Raw genomic sequence first — 21,125 nt, forward strand, 5'->3', positions numbered from 1 at the left:
ATGGATCAGCTCAACCCCAATTCTACCATTCTCTGAAGTGTAGAGTCCCAACCCTTTCAGCTTTTCTTGATAACAAAGATACTTTAGGAACAAAAGGATTAACCTCTGCCATGTTTTATCTTTGGGTGATACTGAAGTTTATTGGCTCCAGTGGAGAGGGAAGTAAACGGCTCAGAGAATGTCGATGTGTCCGACTTCGGAGATTACGCATCAAACAGTGTTTTATAAAATGAACATAGACTGAATTCTGGGAGAGCTCAGAGAAATCAGCTTTGATTGCAGAATGAACACACAGCAAAATAAAATTATTCTTCTGGTGGAGGGAAAATAAGACGTTGGCGGCAGATTAAGACATTGCCAGATCTTTATGAAGAAAATAAAATCAAAAATATTCATCTCCCTCCCAAGCTGTAAGAGTGATGGTGTATGAGGTTATAATGCTCCCTACCCGGTGCTGCAACTTTTCTCCTTGCACTATAACACAGGACAGGGCCATGTCGGTCCGGCACTCGGCTGCTGGGGGACAAGCTGGGCTGCAGCAGCTGTCTTTGTGACTTTTTGATATTTCATTAATCATTCAATGAGGATCTATTGGAGGGCAGGTCTGGTGCCAGAATAGTCTGAATAAAAGTTTCTGCAGTTAAAACACTAGGAGTTGGATCTTGTGATGAAATCTCTGGTCGGCAGTGAGATCAGGGACCTTCTGTCGCATCTCCTGCCTCTGGGGTCTCCCTCAATGCTCTAAACTGAGTGTCTTGGGGTTCAAAATCTTTCAGAAAAAAATCTAGCTTCCAAAGCAGGCTGGACACTTGAATACGCCAACTGGAGCAGTGGAATAGGACTGTGGGTCTATTTTGTCGGTTGGAGGAGTAGGACAATGATTCACAGGGACGGCCGGGTGCATTCACATTGGGCTGCGAGAAATGAAACTCTTCGACTGGTGCAAGATGAATATATGTGAAAAGAGTTTTGAAGAATATTCTCATTAATCAAGAATAAAAGTAAAAGTTCAAAAGCAACATCTCGCATTTATAGAGCACCTTTAACGTAATAAAATGTCCAAAAGCGCTTCACAGAAGGTTAATCAGATAAATATCAACTCTGATCCAAAGGGGATTTCTTGTGGGAACTAAGAGCAGTGTCAATGGAGGAACAGAGTTTGAAGTGTTTAGGTTCGAAGTGGAGAGCCTTCCTGAGCAACAAGCAAGTTCCCAGCAACGAAAATCTAGATGCTCTCAGAGCTGCCAGGAACAAGTCTCCGCAGATTGCTCGGCACTGCACCAGTCAATACTGGTTAAAACTCTGCAACAGTTTACAATCTGCTGCTGAATCCAGGGATGCTGGAGGGAGGTATGAAGGAATTGAGAAAGCAACGGGCCCAACCACAACTAAATCAGCTCCCTCAAGACAAAGTCAGGAGTGATCATCACTTGCCATAGAATTCCCAGCCTCTGCCCTGTTCTAGTAGCGACTGGATTAAAAAGCATTACAGGGTGATTACTACCATCATAGTTTTAGATTCAATCTGTAATGAGAGATAACTCATTCTTGGAACAGGTCCCTGTCAGCACTACAGTACCTCATACCGACTGACAAAATAATAGATTGGCTACACCAATGACACAGCTAGGTCGCCCTTCAATGGATGGTTGAACCAGTTGTTAACCAGATACATTTATGCCTGTACACTTTTAAATCGCCTAAGTAAAGATGGAGGCCAGACCAGAAGGAACAATGTCAGTAGGAGATAGTAAGGATTTTACCGGGATGCAGACCTTCATAATGGAAGTACGTCGACAGCAGCAGAAACACTGTGACAAATGGCAAGCCAATCACTGGACAGTTGGCAGCTTGAAAGTGTAATTATAAATTATATAGGGGAGAGTTCATTTCAGTGGCAGAAACAAAAGCAACTGTTTTTTTGGATGGGTTCCAGGAATGTCAGTTGAGAGGGCTACGTGTAAGTGACTGAAGGTTGATTTTTTTTTTTGCTGTTGAGACAACAGGAGTAGACAGACTAGTGAGATGAACAGGTCAAGAGGGAAAAAAGGAACAGGAATAGGCTAGTTAGCCCCACAAGCCTGTTCTGCCATTCAGTAAGAACTTGAATGATCTGTGACCTCGCTCAATATACCCGCCTTTGCCCCATATCCCTTAATCCCCTTGGTTAACAAAAATCTATCCACCTCAATTTTAAAATTAACAATTGGTCTAGCTTCAATTGGTTTTTGTGGTACAAACTTCCAAACCTCTACCATCTTTGTAGAAGTGTGTACAAGTGTTTCTGAATTTCACTCCTGAAAGGTCTGGCTCTAATTTTTAGACTGCTCATCCTAGTCCTGGACTCAACCAGCGGAAAAAGTTTCTCTCTATCTGCGGTATCTGTTCCCCTTAATATCTGGAAATCTTTGATCAAATCACCCCTCAGCCTTCTAAATTCCAGGAAATACAATGCTAGTTTGTGTCGTCTCTCCTCGTAATTTAATAAATGGAGTCCACATATCATTCTGGTAAATCTGCGTTGCACTCTGAAGGCCTGCTACCCGACCCGAACCTGACAGGACCCAATGACATGCCTCAGGTTCGGGTCTGCCCGGGCCCCTCTTCCGGGTACGGCTTTCGGGCTCGGGTCGGATCAGGCCGAGTCCGGGTCGGTTTGGGCCGTACACACACGGTAAGTGCTCCGCTGGTAAGTATTGAAATTTTAAAAATTAACCTGAGCTGGGAGCTCGTGGCGAAACTGAGTCTGCGCAGTGAGCGAATTACGTCACACTGACAGCATCATGCATGCGTTGCAGCTTTGTGGAGCTTCCCAATCCGAAGGTAACTCAAGGGGTGGTCGGGCCAGGCTCGGGGCAAAATTGGAGGGACACGGGACGGGTCCGTTGCGAATCGGTCGGGTTCTTTTTCCCGACCTGAGCAGGCCTTTATTGCACTCCCTCCAAGGCTAATGTATCCTTCCTAAGATATAATGCCCAGAATTGAACACAGTACTCTAGGTGTGGTCTAATAAGAGCTTTACATAACTGAGTCCTGGCTTCTACCCTTTGTATTCTAGTCCTCGAGATATAAAGGCCAGCATTTCATTATCCCTTTGATTATTTTTTGTACCTGATAATGGTACTTTAATAGTCTTATGTACACGAACTCTCAAGTTGCCTCCACAGTTTCTAGCTTTTCCTCCTTTAGAAAGTATCCTGTTGTATCCTTTTTAGATCTGAAGTGGGTGACCTCACATGTGCCTACACTGAAACCCATTTGCAAAGTTTTGCCCATTCACTTCGTCTATCAATATCTCTTTGTAGGTCTATGCTTCCACCTACACTGTTTACAATGCTGCTTATCATTGTGTCACCAACAACATCAGCTTTGTGACTTTCTCTCCATAATCTACATCTTAATAAAACACAATGAATAGCGGAAGCCCAAATACAGATCCTTGCGGCACATGATTAGCCACCTCCAGCCAATTGGAGTACCTGCCCATTGTCCCTACTTTCTGTCTCCTGTTGCTCAATATTGTTCCTAAACAGATCAGTAATTTGGCTTCCATTCCATAAACTTCAACTTTAGCTAACAGTCTCTTATGAAGAACTGTATCAAATGCATTCTGCAAGTCCATATAAATTACAGCCATAGATAATCCGCTGCCCATTATTCTAGTCACCACTTCAAAAAAAATTCAATCAGGTTCGTTAGGCATGACCTACCCTTTACAAATCCATGATGGCTCTCTTTGCTCAGCTGAAAATGTTCAAATTGTTCAGTCATCCTATCCCTATTTATAGACTCTTCCCAATAACAGATGTTAGGCTAATCAGTCCATAATTTCCTGGTTTACCTGTCACTTTTCTTAGTGATCCGTCATTGATCTGCCTCTCTGAATTTTACCAGACCAAAGCTGATTTTGATCCACACTCAGATTTATCTGATAACGGTAATGATTCGAGGCCTTCAGGACAAAATTCTCTGAAATGATTCTCAAATTTTAACTTGGTAAGAAGCCCTGAGATGCACTTATAAGCTAATGCATAATTTAATTGAACCTCACACAATAACAAACCAATTTCCTTAGATATCCAGGAAGCAGCAATACAGAGATGAAGTTTAACAAAATTGAAAACATTTCCAAGTGCACATCATTACACAAAGCCCCTCAGTTTTCTCAGGCTATTTCATGGAGTCAGCAGGTCTTTTCACAATCTCATGGTTTTCATTCTTGGATCATTTTAAAATTCAGTCTTCAGTAAGTGTTTACATTTCCATGATAACACCAGTACCTGCTCTCATGTTGTTGCCAGAAACACAGAAGGTTCAGGATCCTGAAACACTATAAATGCATACAATCAACTGCACAGAATGGCAGACAACCAACTGACACTTTCTTCATTTCTCCCAGTGTGCTGGTCCATTCTCGGTGCACCTGTCTCAGGGACCTCTCGCAAAAGGATACTCTCCCTGGGTCGCCCTAGACACTGAGTGTTGGTCCCTATTGGTCAGTGGATCCTTCCCAGCTGAACAGACATCACGTACATCCTGAACCCACACAAATTCACTTCCCATGCAGGGGCACTGAGCGTGAACCCAGGATAATGTAGTTCCCAAACCCAGGGATATTGAGTGCAATTACCAGTGTCCCACTGCAGCTCAGACTGAGCCCCACCCTGGACCCTTCCTGTCTGTACGTTTCCCCAGTGCCCCATTGAGGAACATTCAGTCCCGGATATCCTGCAGAAACAGCGCTGTGGGGCCGGGCGGCTGAGTCACGTGACCCTGTTGCTGGACCTCTGATGTCACAATGGGAGATGACACTCGCTCAGCTCGAACTAGAAACAGTGAAACAGCCAATAGGATTTAAACCTGGAGCGCGGCCAATTAAAGGGGAAGGACAGAAAATTGGCCAAAAATGGTCAAATAATGAGAGCAGCAAAGTTTATAAATTGACAAATTCATATTTCCACACTCAGTCTGGCTCTGGATTCCTGCAGCGACTCCAGGTGTTTCTTTCCATTTAAACTGAATTGATTTCCATCCAGCCTGAAACAGATTAAAAATTAAACAGGAAATAAACAGTTTGAACAACAGTGAAAATACAATGGAGATTGGGGCTAACATTTCAATAATAATTACAGACAAATGCCACCCATGAAAGTGTTTGAATCCCATTTATATTTTACTTATTACAGTAAACATTAACATAAATAGTCACCAAATCTGCTCCAGACTCCTGCAGGTCCGTATGAGTTGGCAGAGAGCGGGTACAGATCGGTCTGTGAAGAAGTTTGATCCCAGGTTCAGAACCTTCAGTGACTGGTTTGCACTGAGAGTGGAGGCGAGATCCTCGGCACAAGAATCTGTGAGACCAGCTGCATCTAACCTGGGGATCAGAGAGAAAGAAATAACAGGAATCTGAGTAAATCTCAACTGTTTATTAATAGCACTATTAGTGGTACTAATAATAATGTACAGGGTTAGAGATCCAGTTGATATTAACACAATCTCACACATTTTGGTACTTACTCCAGTGTTTGTATTTTACAGTCCGGGTTCCTCAGAGCCGCAGACAGTAGTTTCATTCCTGAATCTCCCAATTTATTGTGATTCAAGTTCAGAACCGTCAGTGACCGGTTTGCAGTAAAAATGGAGGCAAGATCCTTGGCACAAGAATTTGTGAGAGCGACACGAGCCAGCCTGAAGATCAGAGAGAGAAATAACAGGAATCAGATTAAATCCCCAGTGTTTATGAAGAATACTATTATTGATACAAATAATAATGTACAGAGTCAGACATTCAGTTATTATGGACACAATCATTCACACTCTGATACTTACTCCAGTCTCTGTATTTTACAGTCTGGACTCCTCAGAGCTGCAGACAGTAGTTTCACTCCTAAATCTCCCAGTTTATTATTACCTAGGTTCAGAACCGTCAGTGACCGGTTTGTACTGAGAGCAGAGGCGAGATCTTCGGCAGAAGAACTTGCGAGACCGTTATTTTCCATCCTGCCGATCAGAGGGAAAAAAATAAGGATAAATCACCGGTGTTCACTAGCAACACTGTTACTGACAATAATAAGGTACAGTGCTAATTAATAACAAGATTACTTAGAGTAATAATACTTATAGTAAGAGTTTATGAATATCACTACTGCTGAGCCTAATAATAATGAACAGTGTCAGACATCCAGTTATTATAAACACCATCTCACACAGCTCCTGACCTCATTACAGCATTGGTTCAAACATGGATGAAACAGCTAAACACAAGAGGTGAGGTGAGAGTGACTGCCCTTGACATCAAGGCAGCATGTGACCAAGTGTGGCATAAAAGAGCCCTAACAAAACTGGAATCAATGGGAATCAGGGGGAAAACTCTCCGCTGGCTGGAGTCTTACCTAGCGCAAACAAAGATGGTTGTGGTTGTTGGAGGACAATAATCTCAGATCCAGGACATCACTGCAGGAGTTCCTCAGGGTCGTGTCCCAGGCTCAACTATCTTCAGCTGCTTCATCAATGACCTTCCTTCAATCATAAGGTCAGAACTGGGGATGTTCGCTGATGATTGCACAATGTTCAGCACCATTCGTGACTCCTCAGATACTGACCCAGTCCGTGTAGAAATGCAGCAAGACTTGGACAATATCCAGGCTTGGGCTGATAAGTGGCAAGTAACATTCGCGCCAGACAAGTGCCAGGCAATGACCATCTCCAACAAGAAAGAATCTAACCATCTCCCCTTGACATTCAACGGCATTACCATCGCTGAATCTCCCACTGTCAACATCCTGGAAGCAACCATTGACCAGAAACTAAACTGGAGTAGCCATATAAATACCGTGGTTACAAGAGCACGTCAGAGGCTAGTAATCCTGAGGCGAGTAACTCACCTCCTGACTCCCCAAAACCTGTCCACAATCTACAAGGCACAAATCAGGATTGTGATGGAATATTCTCCACTTGCCTGGAGGGGTGCAGCTCCAAGAAAACTCAAGAAGCTCAACACCATCTCAAGACAAAGCAGCCCGCTTGATTGGCATTCCATCCCACAAATATTCACTTCCTCCACCACTGAGGTACAGTGCAGCAGTGTGTACCATCTACAAGATGCACTGCAGCAATGCACCAAGGTTCCTTCGACAACACCTTCCAAACCGGTGACCTTTACCACCTGGAAGGACAAGGGCAGCATATACATGAGAACACCAGCACCTGCAAGTTCCCCTCCAAGCCACACACCGTCCTGACTTGGAACTATATCACCGTTCCTTCACTGTCGCTGGGTCAAAATCATGGAACTCACTTCCTCATAGCACTGTGGGTATCCCTATCTCACATGGACTGCAGCGGTTCAAGAAGGCAGCTCACCACCACCTTCTCAAGGGCAATTAGGGATGGACAATAAATGCTGGACTGGCCAGCGACACCTACATCTCAGGAACAAATTTTTTAAAAATGTCTTGTACATACCGCAATTCCTGTATGTTACAGTCCAGATTCCTCAGAGCCGCTGACAGTAGTTTCAGTCCTGCATCTCCCAGTTGATTGGAACTCAGTCTAAACGCAAACAGACAGAGAGTGAGAAACAAATGGAATCAAGCCCTGGATCTGATATATATGTTTTTCTGCGAGACATCACAGGAAATTAATGAGCAGGTTTTCCTCTCACTGACTAAAACTAGGGAAGGTATGAGAACCCTGGGGAAGAACACTCGAGAAGATACCCCTGAGCCAAGGGCTCAGAAAACAGAAGAACAGCTGCAAGTCCAAGACTGATCACCTCGTGCCGTGATGGAAAGTATGCTGTGCAAGTAGTGATGATTTACTTTGATGATTTCATACCTTTAACAATCATTTTCCGTGGATTCTTTAAGAGCAAGTGCGTATTAGGCACAACATAATGCACTCATCAGGACAGACACAAGAATGCTAAATTTCAAAGGCTGCAACAATTTATACTGCATGAGAAAAGGGGTACTGATTGGTTGGCAAGTCACCTCTGATTGGTCAAGGCATTGCCATAGAGATGTGCCAGGGAATTATTATCCGATCACGCTATTGTTTAATTCAAAAAAGGTGCAAGGCCTGGACATGCTCCTTTTGCCTGCAGAGGACAGGTCCCTGGGTGTGAATATAATATCTGTCGGTTCAAGCAAACGTAAGTGAGCTCATTGTGAGCCCGACTGATAATCTTAAATTGGTTGTTAATGTAATTATTAGCACTCTCAGGATTGTTCAGCAAGAGCTGTCCAATCCGTGGAATCACATCTAACCTATGGCCTACATACCAGGCATTGTGTCGGCTCTGAAATTAATATCCCACATTACTTATTTCTCTGGGAGTCAGACCATCTTTTGGATTTGACGGTAGCATCCAGTTAGTGGTAAGTAATACTCATGTTGCTGCTGCATAGTAGCAGCGTGAAGTAGATAGCTTCACCTGTTGCTCGACTCTTTCAGATACCTTACCCTTCTAGGGTACTTTGAGGTAGACTGGGCACTTTTCAGGTCCGAAAGTGGCAGCCTTAGGCCCAATGGTGAGTATGTGCAAGACACAGCGAGCAATGATATGAGCGGGGTAGCCATTATCCCGTGGGATAGCTTTGATGTGCCCTATTTCGGTAAACAAATGGCTTGGGCCTTATTTACAAGATTGCCAATAAGGCCAATGTTGGAGCTGTAGGAATCCCAATGCGTATATTGACCAGTGAAGTTAGGTTTGCAGGAGACAGTAATAAACTATAAAATGAACTGGAGTAGCCATAGAAACACCAGGCTACAAGAGCAGGTCAGAGGCTAGGACTCCTGCGGCGAGTAACTCACCTCCTGACTCCCCAAAGCCTGTCCACCATCAACAAGGCACAAGTTCAATTCTGGGTACTGCCTGTGTGGAGTTTGCAAGTTCTCCCTGTGTCTGCGTGGGTTTTCTCCGGGTGCTCCGGTTTCCTCCCACAAGCCAAAAGACTTGCAGGTTGGGAGGTAAATTGGCCATTATAAATTGCCCCTAGTATGGGTAGGTGGTAGGGAAATATAGGGACACGTGGGGATGTGGTAGGGTACATGGGATTAGTGTAGGATTAGTATAAATGGGTGGTTGATGGTCGGCACAGACTCGGTGGGCCGAAGGGCCTGTTTCAGTGCTGTATCTCTAAATAAAAAAAGAGAGATTGATGCTCACAAGTAAGGAGTGTGATGGAATACTCTCCAATTGCATGGATGACTGCAGCTCCAATAACACTCAAGAAGATCGACACCATGCAGGACAAAGCAGCCTGCTTAAGTAGCACCCCATTTACCACCTTCAACATTAACTCCCTCCACCACCGATGCACAGTGGCAGCAGTGCATACCATCTGCAAGATGCACTGCAACAATGCACCAAGGCTCCTCAGATAGCACCATCCAAAACTGGGACCACTAACAACTAGAAGGACAAGGGCAACAGATGCATGGGAACACCACCACTTGCATCTTCCCCTCTAAGCCAAACACAATCCTGATTGGAACTATATCACCACACCTTCACAGTCGCTGGAACTCCCTTCCTAACAGCACAGTGGGTGTACCTAATTCACACGACTGCAGCGGCTCACCACCACATTCCCAAGGGCAATTAGGGATGGGTAATAAATGCTGTCCTCACCAGCGACGCCCACATCCCATGATGCGGATATCTCAACTTGCATGTCAAGGAAAGGGAGCTTGTTTGACCACAAAATTCTGAATATGCTAAGAATTACACTAACAACCAATTGAACATTATCAGTCAGGCTTGCAATGTGGCTCACGTACGCTTGCTCGAAGCTACATATGTTCACACGTAGGGACCTGTCCACTGCAGGCAAAAAGAACATGTGCAGGCTTTGTGACTTTTTGCATTAAACAAAAGCATGGTCGCATAATAATTTCCTGGTGCATTCTCCATGGCAACACCTCCACCAATCAGAGTCAATCTGCCAACCGATAAGCACCCCTTTAGTCATGTCGCATAAATTCTTGTTCCCTTTGAAATTTGGCATTCTTGCGTCTGCCCTGATGAGTGCAAGATGAAATACTTCGACAGCATGTTTCTCTCAACAATACACAAGTTTTGTGCTACCAAGCAACTATCGTGGGGATTACTGAATCAGGACTGCGAATGAAATGGTGCAGGGTATAACATACTTAGGAAAGATAGAGAGAGAGAAAAAAGGAAAAACAATATAGCAGTATTTATTAGGGAAAACATAATGGCAGTAGAAAAAAGTAATGTGACCATCAGCAAGATAGAAATAGAATCCATATGAATAGAGATAAAAGATAATAAGGGGATCATTCACACCAACAGGGGTAGACTACAGTCCACGTAATAGTGGAAGGGAGGTGGAGGAAGAAATATGTAACCTCACTGTTTAGGAAGGGAGCAAGAGAGAAACAGAGAACTACATACCTGTTAGTTTGACATCACTAGTAGGGAAAATGTTAGAATCTATTATAAAGGATGAGATAACTGGACATTTGGAAAATAATGATTGGGCAGAGTCAACATGGATTTGTGAAAGGAAAATCATGTTTGGCAAACCTGTTGGAGTTTTTTTGAGGATGTTATTTGTAGCACAGATAAAGGAGAGTCAGTGGATGTGGCGTATTTGGATTTTCAGAAAGCTTTTAATAAGGTCCACACAGGAGGTTAATAAACAAAATTAGAGCACATGGGATTGGGGGGTAATATACCACTATGGATTGAGAATTGGTTAGCAGATAGAAAGCAGAGAGTAGGAATAAATGGGTCATTCTCAGATTGGCAGGCTGTGACTAGTGGGGTACCACAAGGATCAGTGTTTGGGCCCCAGCTGATATGGCGACAAATTGTGATATTTACACATTTGCTGATGACACAAAACTAGGAGGGAATGTAAGTTGTGAGCAGGATGCAAGGAGGCTTGAAGGGGATGGGGACAGGCCAAGTGAATGGGCAAGATCATGGCAGATGGAATATAATGTGAATAAGTGTGAAGTGATCCACTTTGGTTGAAAAACAGAAAGGCAGAGTATTTCTTCAAAGGTGAGAGGTTGAGAAGTGTTGATGCCCAAAGAGGCCTGGGTGTCCTTGTTCATGAGTCATTAAAAGCTAATATGCAGGGGAAGCAAGCAATTCGGAACGCAAATGCTATGCCTTCAGTGCGAAGTGATTTCAGTACAGGAGTAAAGATGTATGGCTTCAATTGTATAAAGCCTCGATGAGACCATACCTGGATTATTGTGTACAGTTTTGGTCTCCTTATGTACTTGCCGTAGAGGGAGTGCAATGGAGGTTAACCAGACTAATCCCTGGGATAGTGGGATTGTCTTATGAGGAGTGATTGCAGAAACTGGGCCTGTATTCTCTAGAGTTTCGAAGAATGAGAGGTGATCTCATTGAAACTTACAAAATACTTACAGGGTGTGACAGGGTAGATGTGGATAGGATGTTTCCCCTGACTGGTGAGTCTAAAACAAGGGGACACAGTCTCAGAATAAGGGGCTGGCTATTTAAGACTGAGGTGAGGCGGAATTTCTTTACTCAGAGGGTTGTAAATCTGTGGAATTCTCTCCCCCAGAGGGCTGTGGATGCTCAATCATTGAGCATGTTCAAGACAGAAATCGATAGATTTCTGAATACTAACGACATCAAGGGATCTGGGTACAGTGGAGAAAAATGGCGTAGAGGTAGATGATCAGCCATGATCTGTTTGAATGGCGAGCCGGCTCGACGGGCCAAATAGCTTACTCCTGCTCCTATTTCCTATGATCCTATATACAATGATATTAGGGAAATTAGTAAAAGAAAACGTCAAATAATAATCGTGGGAGATCTAACACTATACACTTTAAGATAATAATCAGACCTGGGTAACAGATTGGAGAAAAAAACGATTTTGAGGGGACGAGAATAGAATGTGGGAAAACAAAATGGACAAGAATATTGGCACACAATGATGCAGAACAACAATGGAAAACATTTAAAACAATATTCTGCAGAGTCCAGGAAAAATAATTTATCTTAAAAAAGAACAATCTAAATACTAGTGAGTCACCATGAATGACTAAACACATAAGGAAAAATCTGAGGGTAAGGAAAGAGATAACAACAAAGGCAGTTTGGGTTGAATGGCCTCCTTCTGTGCCGTAACTTTTCTATGGTTCTATGATTCTATGGACAGCAGGGGAAAGCATGACAAGGGAGAGCATGAAGAAATTAAAAGAGATGTCAAAAAATGAGGCGATAAAGAGGAACAATGAAATCAAATTATCAAGGTACATAAAACAAAATAGTAAAAGTTTTTACAGGCACATAAATTTAAAAAAGGAAAGTCATGATGAGAAGAGGGTCACTTCTTGATGGGCAGGATAATATCACAGGTAATGACAGAAACATGGCAGAAATAGGAAATAATTACTTTGCTTTAGTATATAGCAGGGAAACTGGGCAGGTGAGCATGACATTGGATGATGAGATTAGAAATGAGATAACTGCATTAAAAAAAAAATGAAATATTAAATATACCAATCAAAGTTGAAGAGGCTAAAACTTCTGGTCCAGATAGATTACATCTGCACATTTTATAATAATATCCAGAAGAGAGAGCAGAGATATTACTGCAGATTTTTAATTCACCAGAAAAAGGTGTCATGCCAGAAGACTGGTGAATATCTAATGTTATATTTAAGGGAGACAGAGCATGTCCAGGTGCCTGTAGTCAATTTATCTTAACATCAGTGGTAGGAAAAATAATGAAATGCTTAACAAAGGAGAGAATAGAAGAACATCTAGAAATCAAAAATATAATAATGAATAGTCAGCATGGATTTTAAAAGCAAATGTCTTGCTTGACCAATGTCGTTGAACTTTTTGAAGAGGTATTGGAGAGAGTAGATAACAATAATGTCGTAGATATAACTTATTTCGATTATCAAAAAGCCTTTGATAAGGTACCTTCTTTACTTTTCAATTCTATAAGTCGAGAAATAAACCCCAGTGCTTTGTTTGCTTTTATAGTTCAGTTAAACTCTGCCTCTAATTTTAGTGCACTGTGCATTTGTACGCCCGGAACCTTAATACCACTACGCCATGCACCCCTACCTTGTGCCATTTTTCGAGTCAGTTGCTAATGAATAAGGTCAGAGAATGTGGGGTCAGGGGACAAGTAGCAGAATGGATAGCTAGCTAACGTCAAAACAGAAAGCAGAGAGGAGGGGTAAAGGATAGTTACTCAGAATGTAGAAGGGGGAATGTGGTATTCTACAAGGATCAGTGCTGGGACCAGTGTTGTTCACAACTTATATTCACGATTTATGCTTTGGAATCCAAAAAAAATTCAAAATTTTCAGATGACTGAAAACTGGAGATGGGGGGAATAGTCAATACTGAGGAGGAATTCAACAAAATGCAAGAACATATCAACTAACTTGCAGAATGTTCATATGATTGGCAAATGAATTTCAACACATAAATGTGAAGTATTATATTTTGACAAGAAAACTAAGGAGGCTGCTCAGAAAATATGTATCTAAATGGGGTCAAGGAGAAAAGTGATCTAGGAGTAAAATACACAAATCACTAAAAGTAGTCACACAGGTGAATAAGGTCATAAAACGAGAGACAGAATTGAAAAGTGACGTTATACAAACTTGCATCAAACCTTGGTTAGACCACATCGGAAGTACTGCATACAATTCTGGTCGCCATATTATTTCATGGGTTTGGGGCAATTTTCCTGGGATTAAATGACAAAGCATTGATTCTCTTCCACACATTATGTTCTGTACACATGAATCTGTATAATACCTCGAGCTGAGTTATATTTTGGAACGGTGCTAACCGCTGCTGTAAACTCCATCCACCGGGATTTTATATAACAAGGAAAGTTTATTCGGTCCTGTTACGAATTTTAAGTGTCCCTGCACTGCAAGTTTATAAGGTGGGGAATGTCTCACTTTATTCCCATTGACCTGGATCCACATTTATTTCACGTGTAACTGGCCGGACAGTTTTTGGGGAATTTTCGGCAGTTCTTTCCCGAGCCAGGCCTTACATACAGAGGGAAGATTTGGGTTATTCAGAGGTTCACTGTCCCCGGTTTACTCAGAGCCGCCCGCTGTGTGTGAGGCCCTACTGCTGGCTGACATGTGGCTGTGCTCCAGGGGTAATACCCGTTAGATTGGAGCCTTAAGCCTTTTTATCAGCAGGTTTAAGTTCCCAAATGTCATTCTTTATCGAATGTTCAGAACTGTGAATTATTCTAAGAATTACAGGTGAAAGAATTCCTGCTTCCACAATCTTCCCAATCCAGGAAACATCCTGCTCAACAAGATAAACCTCATGGTGTTGATTTAATTTTTGTTAGTTTTATAACTCGGGTTTCTGTCCTGCTTTTAGTAAATAGTGGATGTGGAAAATATTATTAATTAACTTTCTGCCCTATTGGATATAATTTACATTTACATTCTGCTGTCCAGCCTTATTAAATGATGATTTATCGCAATAAAATTAGCAGATAATTTCAGTGACCTATATTTACTGATCCAATAAAGACTGTAAAATCCCTACTGGCTCATGAGGAGCCAATTCAGATTCTCCAAAACTTAGGGAATTACTAACCGTCCTCTTATTATTTGTCAGAGACGTGTTGCAACTGCTTGTCTCTGCTTAATTAAACTGTTTCTTTCATTTCATTACAAAGCAACAACACAATCCATGGCTGTTCAAAAATTCATCCACCAGTTAGAGACAAATAAAGAGTTACCTCAACATCTGGCATTTATGCAGTACAGGGCCCAGCCTCTGGAGTCCTTCATATTGAATATAGCAGTTCTGTAGATCAAGTTCTTTTATTGTATCACAGAGTCCAATGGCATGAGACAGAATATCACAGTCAATCGGAGTCAATGTAAATTCACTAAATGCAAATATTTCCACAGATCCCACTGTGGCCCGAGCCAGTGCTTTATTCTGAGACTCAAACAGGTAGTGCAATGCGTTCAGGATGTCCCTTTTAACAGTTTCACTCTCTGTGTTTCCAATGGCTCCTTCAACCTTCTCCTTCACCCAGTCAATTACTTGGCAGGTTGTTTGATGTCGAAATGAACCCAGAAACTCCTCCAGGGGTCGAGCTGCCTGTGGGGAGGAGAGACCAGCAACAAAACGGAGAAATATCTCAAATCTTCCATCTTCCTTGCTGTGGGCATCACTGAGGAGCTTCCGGATGTCCCCGGGATTTGGAGACAGGAATTGTGTGAGTGCGGCTACAAACTCTTGGATGGTGAGGTGCGGGAATGTGTAAACCACACTCTGGACAGAATTATCTCTCTCCAAAAGTTCCATCAGGAATCCAGACAGGAACTGGGAAGGTTGCAGATTGTACTCGATCAAATCTCCATTTCTAAACACAACCTTCTTCCTGGAGACTCCTGTGAAGGCCATCTCACCGATCTTCAGTAACACATCACGGGGGTTTTCAATCTCTTGGCTATGGTTTTTCAGAATGTTGTAAATATAGTAGGAATATAGCTGGGTGCTGGTCTTGGGAACTTGCTGCTGTTTCCTGTCTCTTTGTGTAAAGAAGGGACCCAGCGACAGACAGAGGATCCAGCAGTAGGAAGGGTTGTAACACATGGTGTACAGGATCTCGTTCTCCTCCACGTGTTTGAAAACAGCTGCTGCCACCGTCTGATCTTCAAAAAACTTGTTGAAATATTCCTTCCGTTCATCACCAACAAATCCCAGGATTTCAGCCCAGACACTGATCTCAGCCTTTTCCAATAAATGTAATGCAGTGGGACGACTGGTCACTAACACTGAACATCCTGGGAGCAGCTTGTGTTGTATTAAACTGTACACAATGTCAGACACTTCACACCAGCATTCGGGATCTGTGCACATGTACTGAGGTTCTGTATTTCTCCGATTGTCAGTAAAATCGATCGTGTCCTTGAATTCATCCAAACCATCAAATATAAACAGCAATCCCTCTGGATTCTTCCAGAGCTCTCCCAGAACATTCCCAAAGTAAGGATACTGATCCAGTATCAGATTCCTCAGGTTTATTCTACAGTTAATCGTGTTCAAATCCCGGAATTTAAAACTGAAAACAAATTGAAAGTTTGGGTATATTTTCCCAGTGGCCCAGTCATAAACAATCTTTTGTACCATTGTTGTTTTTCCAATCCCTGGGACTCCACTCACTGCTGCTGAACTCCCAGATTTGTGTTTTCTGTGGGAAAAACTGCTCTGGAATAACTGATCAGTTCGGATTTTTTCCAGTTCTTTCCGGAGATGTTTCTCTCTCCACTCTTCATGGTCTCGGCCTCTTGCCAGCAGTTCATGTTCTACAAGTGTCCGATCTCGAACAGTAGAAATGACCGTTAGCTCAGCGTATCGATCAACCAGCTGGAAAATCTTAACCTTCTCCTTTATTAGGATAGTGTTCACTCTCAGTGTTTCAGTTTGTACCCGGAATGTTTCCTTGTGTTTCTGTTGAACATCTGCAATTAGAACAGACAGAAAGTAGTTTTCAATGTTAGCTGTATTGATATAAAAACAACTTCTGAAAAACATTTTATTATTCAATAAATGTTGCAAGATTTAATTCAAAGCTTCAATAGAGGTGTGTGTATAAATTAAAACTCAGTTAATGAAAACTTTGCTTGAAGGTGAACAATGGTGAAAAGAAGTTTTAAATCCTGATTTGATTCTAACATTTACTGAACATGGAGGTGCCGACACAGGTGATATTTTCCCTCTGATGGTTAACATGATCCGGCCTGCTCTGTACGATTAGAAATCTCATTACAAATCCACACGTGATCCTGGTTATTCGAGAGTAGAGATTCCATTAGATTCATTTTTAAAACCATCAGCGGTGTTTACCTTCTGCAGAAACGGGACATTTGACATCGGACACAAGTGGGTTATACTGTGAATTGTCAGTAATCCCACTGTTATTGGATCAGACAATGAGCAGTTTATCTGGCTGGACATTGGCTCTCAGTTCGGCAACATATCAATAGCAGCAGGGTGCACCATCTACAAGATGCACTGCAGCAATGCACCAAGGCTCCTTAGACAGCACCTTCCAAACCCACGACCTCTACCAACTAGAAGCACAAGGGCAGCAAATGCATGGGAACACCACCACCTGTAAGTTCCCCTCCAAGTCACACACCATCCTGACTTGGAACTATATCGCCGTTCCTTCACTGTCATTGGGTCAAAATCCTGGAACTCCCTTCCGAACAGCACTGTGGGTGTACCTACCCCAAATGGACTGCAGCGGTTCAAGAAGGCAGCCAACCACCACCTTCTCAAGGGCAACTAGGGATGGGCAATAAATGCTGGCCTAGCCAGTGACGCCCACATCCCATGAATGAATAAATAAAAAAATTCTCACTGTTTTCAAATGCCTCCATGGCCTGGACCCTCCCTATCTCTGTAACCACATCCAGCCTGGCAAAACTCTGAGGTCTCTCCATTCCACCAAGGGTAGAGTAACACAGTTATGTCACTGGACTAGTAAGCCAGAGGCCTGGACCACTGATCTGGAGATATGAGTTTCTATACAACCACGGCAGCTGGGGAATGTAAATTCTGTTCAGTAAATAGATCTGGAATAAAGCTAGTATCAAGAATGTTGTTCATGAAAACTACCAGATTGTCATGAAAACCCACCTGGTTCACCAATGTCGTTTTGGGAACGAAATCTGCCGACCTTATCCAGTCTGGTTCTAGCTGACTCCAGACACACAACAATGTGGTTGACTGTTAACTAATGGCTGAAATGGCCGAGCAAGTTACTCAGTTCTATCAGATCAGTACAAAAAAGTGTAGGCAGCAGAAGAACATAAGAACTAGGAGCAAGAGTAGGCAATTCAGCCCCTCGAGCCTGCTCCGCCATTCAATACGATCACGGCTGATCTCATCTCAGCCTCAACTCCACTTTCCTACCCATTCTCCATAACCCTTCAACCCATTACTAATTCAAAATCTGTCTATCTCCTCCTTAAATTTACTCAATGTTCCGGCATCCACTGCACTCTGACAAACAACTGGAATCGACCGACACTCCTGATACCACATACATAACCAGCCTAGTCAACCCTGTAAACTCCTCTTCACCAACATCTTGTGCCAAAACTGGGAGAACTGTCCCACAGACCAGACAAGCAACAGCCTGAGATATTCATCATCACAGAATCATACCTTTCAGCCAACGTCCCAAACGACTCGATCACCATCGCTGGTTATGTCCTGTCAGACTGGCAGGCCATACCCACCTGAACTGGCAGCACAGTAGTACAGAGTCAGGAGGGAGTGGCCATGAGAGTCCCTAAAAAATAACTCAAGACCCCATGAAGTCTCAGGGCATCAGATCAACCATGGGCAAGGAAGCATTCTGATTATTACCGACAGCCCTCCCACAGCTCACAAATCATTACTCCTCCATATTGAACATCACATGGGAGAAGCACAGAGGGTAGGAAGGGCACAGAATGTTTGCTGGGTGGGGAATTTCAATGACCATCATTCAGACCGTCTCTCTAGCTCCACTACTGACCGAGCTGGCCGTGTCCTGAAGGACATAGCTGCCAGACTGAGCTTACAGCAGGTAGTGACAGAACCAACAAGAGGGGAAAATCTACTTGGCCTTCTCCTCACCATTCTACCTATCGTAGATGAACCAGCCCATGATAATATTGTTAACATTCAATACGATCATGTCTGATCTTGGACTTCAATTCCACTTTCTCGCCTGCTCCCCATATCCCTTGATTCCCTGCGAGACCAAAAATCTATCTATACCAGACTGAAATGTATTCAACGATGGAGCATCCACAACCCTCTGGGGTAGAGAAGTCCAATGATTCACAACACTTTGAGTGAAGTAATTTCTCATCTCAGCCTTGAATGATCGTCCCTTATCCTGAGACTGTGTCCCCACGTTCTAGATTCCCCAACCAGCAGAAACAATCTCTCAGCTTCTACCCAATCAAGCCCCTTTTCAGAATCTTGCAAGTCTCAATTAGATCACCTCTCATCCTTCGAAACACTAGAGAATATAGGCCCAGTTTACTCAGCCTCTCATCATACGACGACCCCCTTTTCCCGGGGACCATTCTAGTAAATCTTCACTGCACTGCCTCCAGTGCAAGTATATCCTTTCTTAAATGTGGAGTACAAAACTGCACACAGTATTCCAGGTGCAGTCTCACCAAATTCCTGTACAAATTTGGGAAGACTTCTTTTTTCCTGTACTCCAATCCCCTTGCAATAAAGGCGAACATGTCATTTGCCTTCCAAATAGCCTGCTGCACCTGCATGTTAACTTTGTGCACTCCTTATACGAGTACCCTAAGTCTTTCTGATCAACCATTACCAGTTTCATAACTTTTGAAAAGTAGTCTGTGTTTCGATTTTTACGACCAAAGTGAACGACTTCACACTGCATTAAATTATCCTCTATCTGCCATCCTGTTGCCCACTCACTTAACCTTCTATGTCTCTTTGCAGCTTCTTTATGTCCTCCCCACAGCTGAACTGTGTATCAGAAAATTTAGTGATATTTTTCTCTGTCTCTTCATCCAAGTCATTCATATACACTGAAAATAACTGAGGCTCCAGCACTGATCCTTACAGCACCCCATGATTCACTGCCTGCCAATTCAAAAATGCCCCATTTATGCCCTCTCTGCTTTCTGTCTGCTAACCAGTCCTCTATCCATGCTAATATATTACCCCAACACCATGAGCCCTTGACCATCTCCAACAAAAGAGAATTTAACCATTTCCCCATGACACTCAGTGCCATTGCCATCACTGAGCATCGCACGCCCCACCCTGCTCACCCTCAATACCCTGGGGTTACCATTGACCTGAAACCTAACCGGACCAGCCACAAAAATACTGTTGCTACAAGAGCAAGTCAGAGGCTGGGAATTCTGCGGCAAGTAACTCACCTCCTGACTTCCCAAAACCTGTCCACCATCCACAAAGCAAAAGTCAGGAGTGTGATGGAATACTCTCCACTTCGCTGGACGAGTGCAGCTCCAACAACACTCAAGCAGCTCGACACCATGCAAGACAAAGCAGTCTACTCGATATGCACCCTAACCACTAACTTAAATATTCACTCTCTCCACCAGCAGTGTGTACCATATACAGATGCACTGCAGCAACTCGCCAAGCCTCTGTCGACAGCACCTTCCAAACCCACGACTTCTACCATCTGAAGGACAGGGGCAGCAGCTGCATGGTGTCACACTCACGAGAAGTGCAAGAATGGAAATACAGAAGCAAACTGAAGATTTATAAAAACTGACCGTTCCTTTTGAAAAGTGGACAGTGTGCTGCAAAATGGCCACCGAAGGTTGGGCTGACTTGGCCTGTATATTCAAACAGTCTCACTATCTGTGAAGAACAAAAGGATACATTCCAGACTAGGAGGTGTCAATTACACCCATCCTGAAACCATCAACAGACATTCCTCAATTGGGTTACTGTCATGGACAGATGCATCTGCAACAGGTAGATTGGTGAAGACGATACCAAGCTGGATTTTACTTGGTGCTGGTTCTCCCACCTGCCGCAGGCTCCATTTGGCAGTTATATCCCTCAGGACCTAACCAGCTCGGTCAGCAGTGGTGCTGCACTGAAGTGCCCCATTCAGAATACATTCTGTGCCATCTCTTCTCAGTGTTTATTCAACATGGAGGAACAGTAATTCATCAGCTGAGGGAGGGCAGTAGGTGGCAATCAGCAGGATAATTCCTTGTCTATATGTGACCTGATTGAGAATTCAAGGGATCTGGAGTCAACGTTGAGAGCTCCCAGGGCCACTCTCTCCTGACTGTGTAACACTGTGCCACCACCTGTGATGGGTCTGTCCTGTCGGTGGGACTGGACATATCCAGTGATTGTGATGGAGGAATCTGGACCATTGGCTGAGATATATGATGATGTAACTATGACTATTTCAGGCTGTATTTTGACTGGCCTGTGGGACAGCTCTCCCAATTTTGGCACAATTCCCAGGTGTTGGTGATCAGCACTTTGCAGGGTCGACTAGGCTGGTTATATCTGGTGCCCAGGTCAATAGTGAATAGTGTCAGCAGTG

General features: G+C 43.3%; 1 protein-coding gene across 1 annotated transcript in view; it reads right to left on the reverse strand.

The window, feature by feature from the left end:
* Positions 1-4,017: 4,017 nt before the first annotated feature.
* Positions 4,018-21,125, reverse strand: part of LOC137362158 (NACHT, LRR and PYD domains-containing protein 3-like) — a 69,737-nt gene continuing 52,629 nt past the window's right edge. The window contains exons 10-15 of the mRNA XM_068026644.1: positions 14,763-16,500; positions 7,468-7,554; positions 5,833-6,003; positions 5,521-5,691; positions 5,210-5,377; positions 4,018-5,037 (exon numbers count right to left, since the gene is read on the reverse strand). Of these exons, the coding sequence (XP_067882745.1) occupies positions 4,950-5,037; positions 5,210-5,377; positions 5,521-5,691; positions 5,833-6,003; positions 7,468-7,554; positions 14,763-16,500 (2,423 nt within the window). The 3' untranslated portion in view covers positions 4,018-4,949. The remainder of the gene's footprint in view (positions 5,038-5,209; positions 5,378-5,520; positions 5,692-5,832; positions 6,004-7,467; positions 7,555-14,762; positions 16,501-21,125) is intronic.

Source organism: Heterodontus francisci, unplaced genomic scaffold (genome assembly GCF_036365525.1).
Source record: "Heterodontus francisci isolate sHetFra1 unplaced genomic scaffold, sHetFra1.hap1 HAP1_SCAFFOLD_1038, whole genome shotgun sequence".
NCBI lineage: Eukaryota > Metazoa > Chordata > Chondrichthyes > Heterodontiformes > Heterodontidae > Heterodontus > Heterodontus francisci.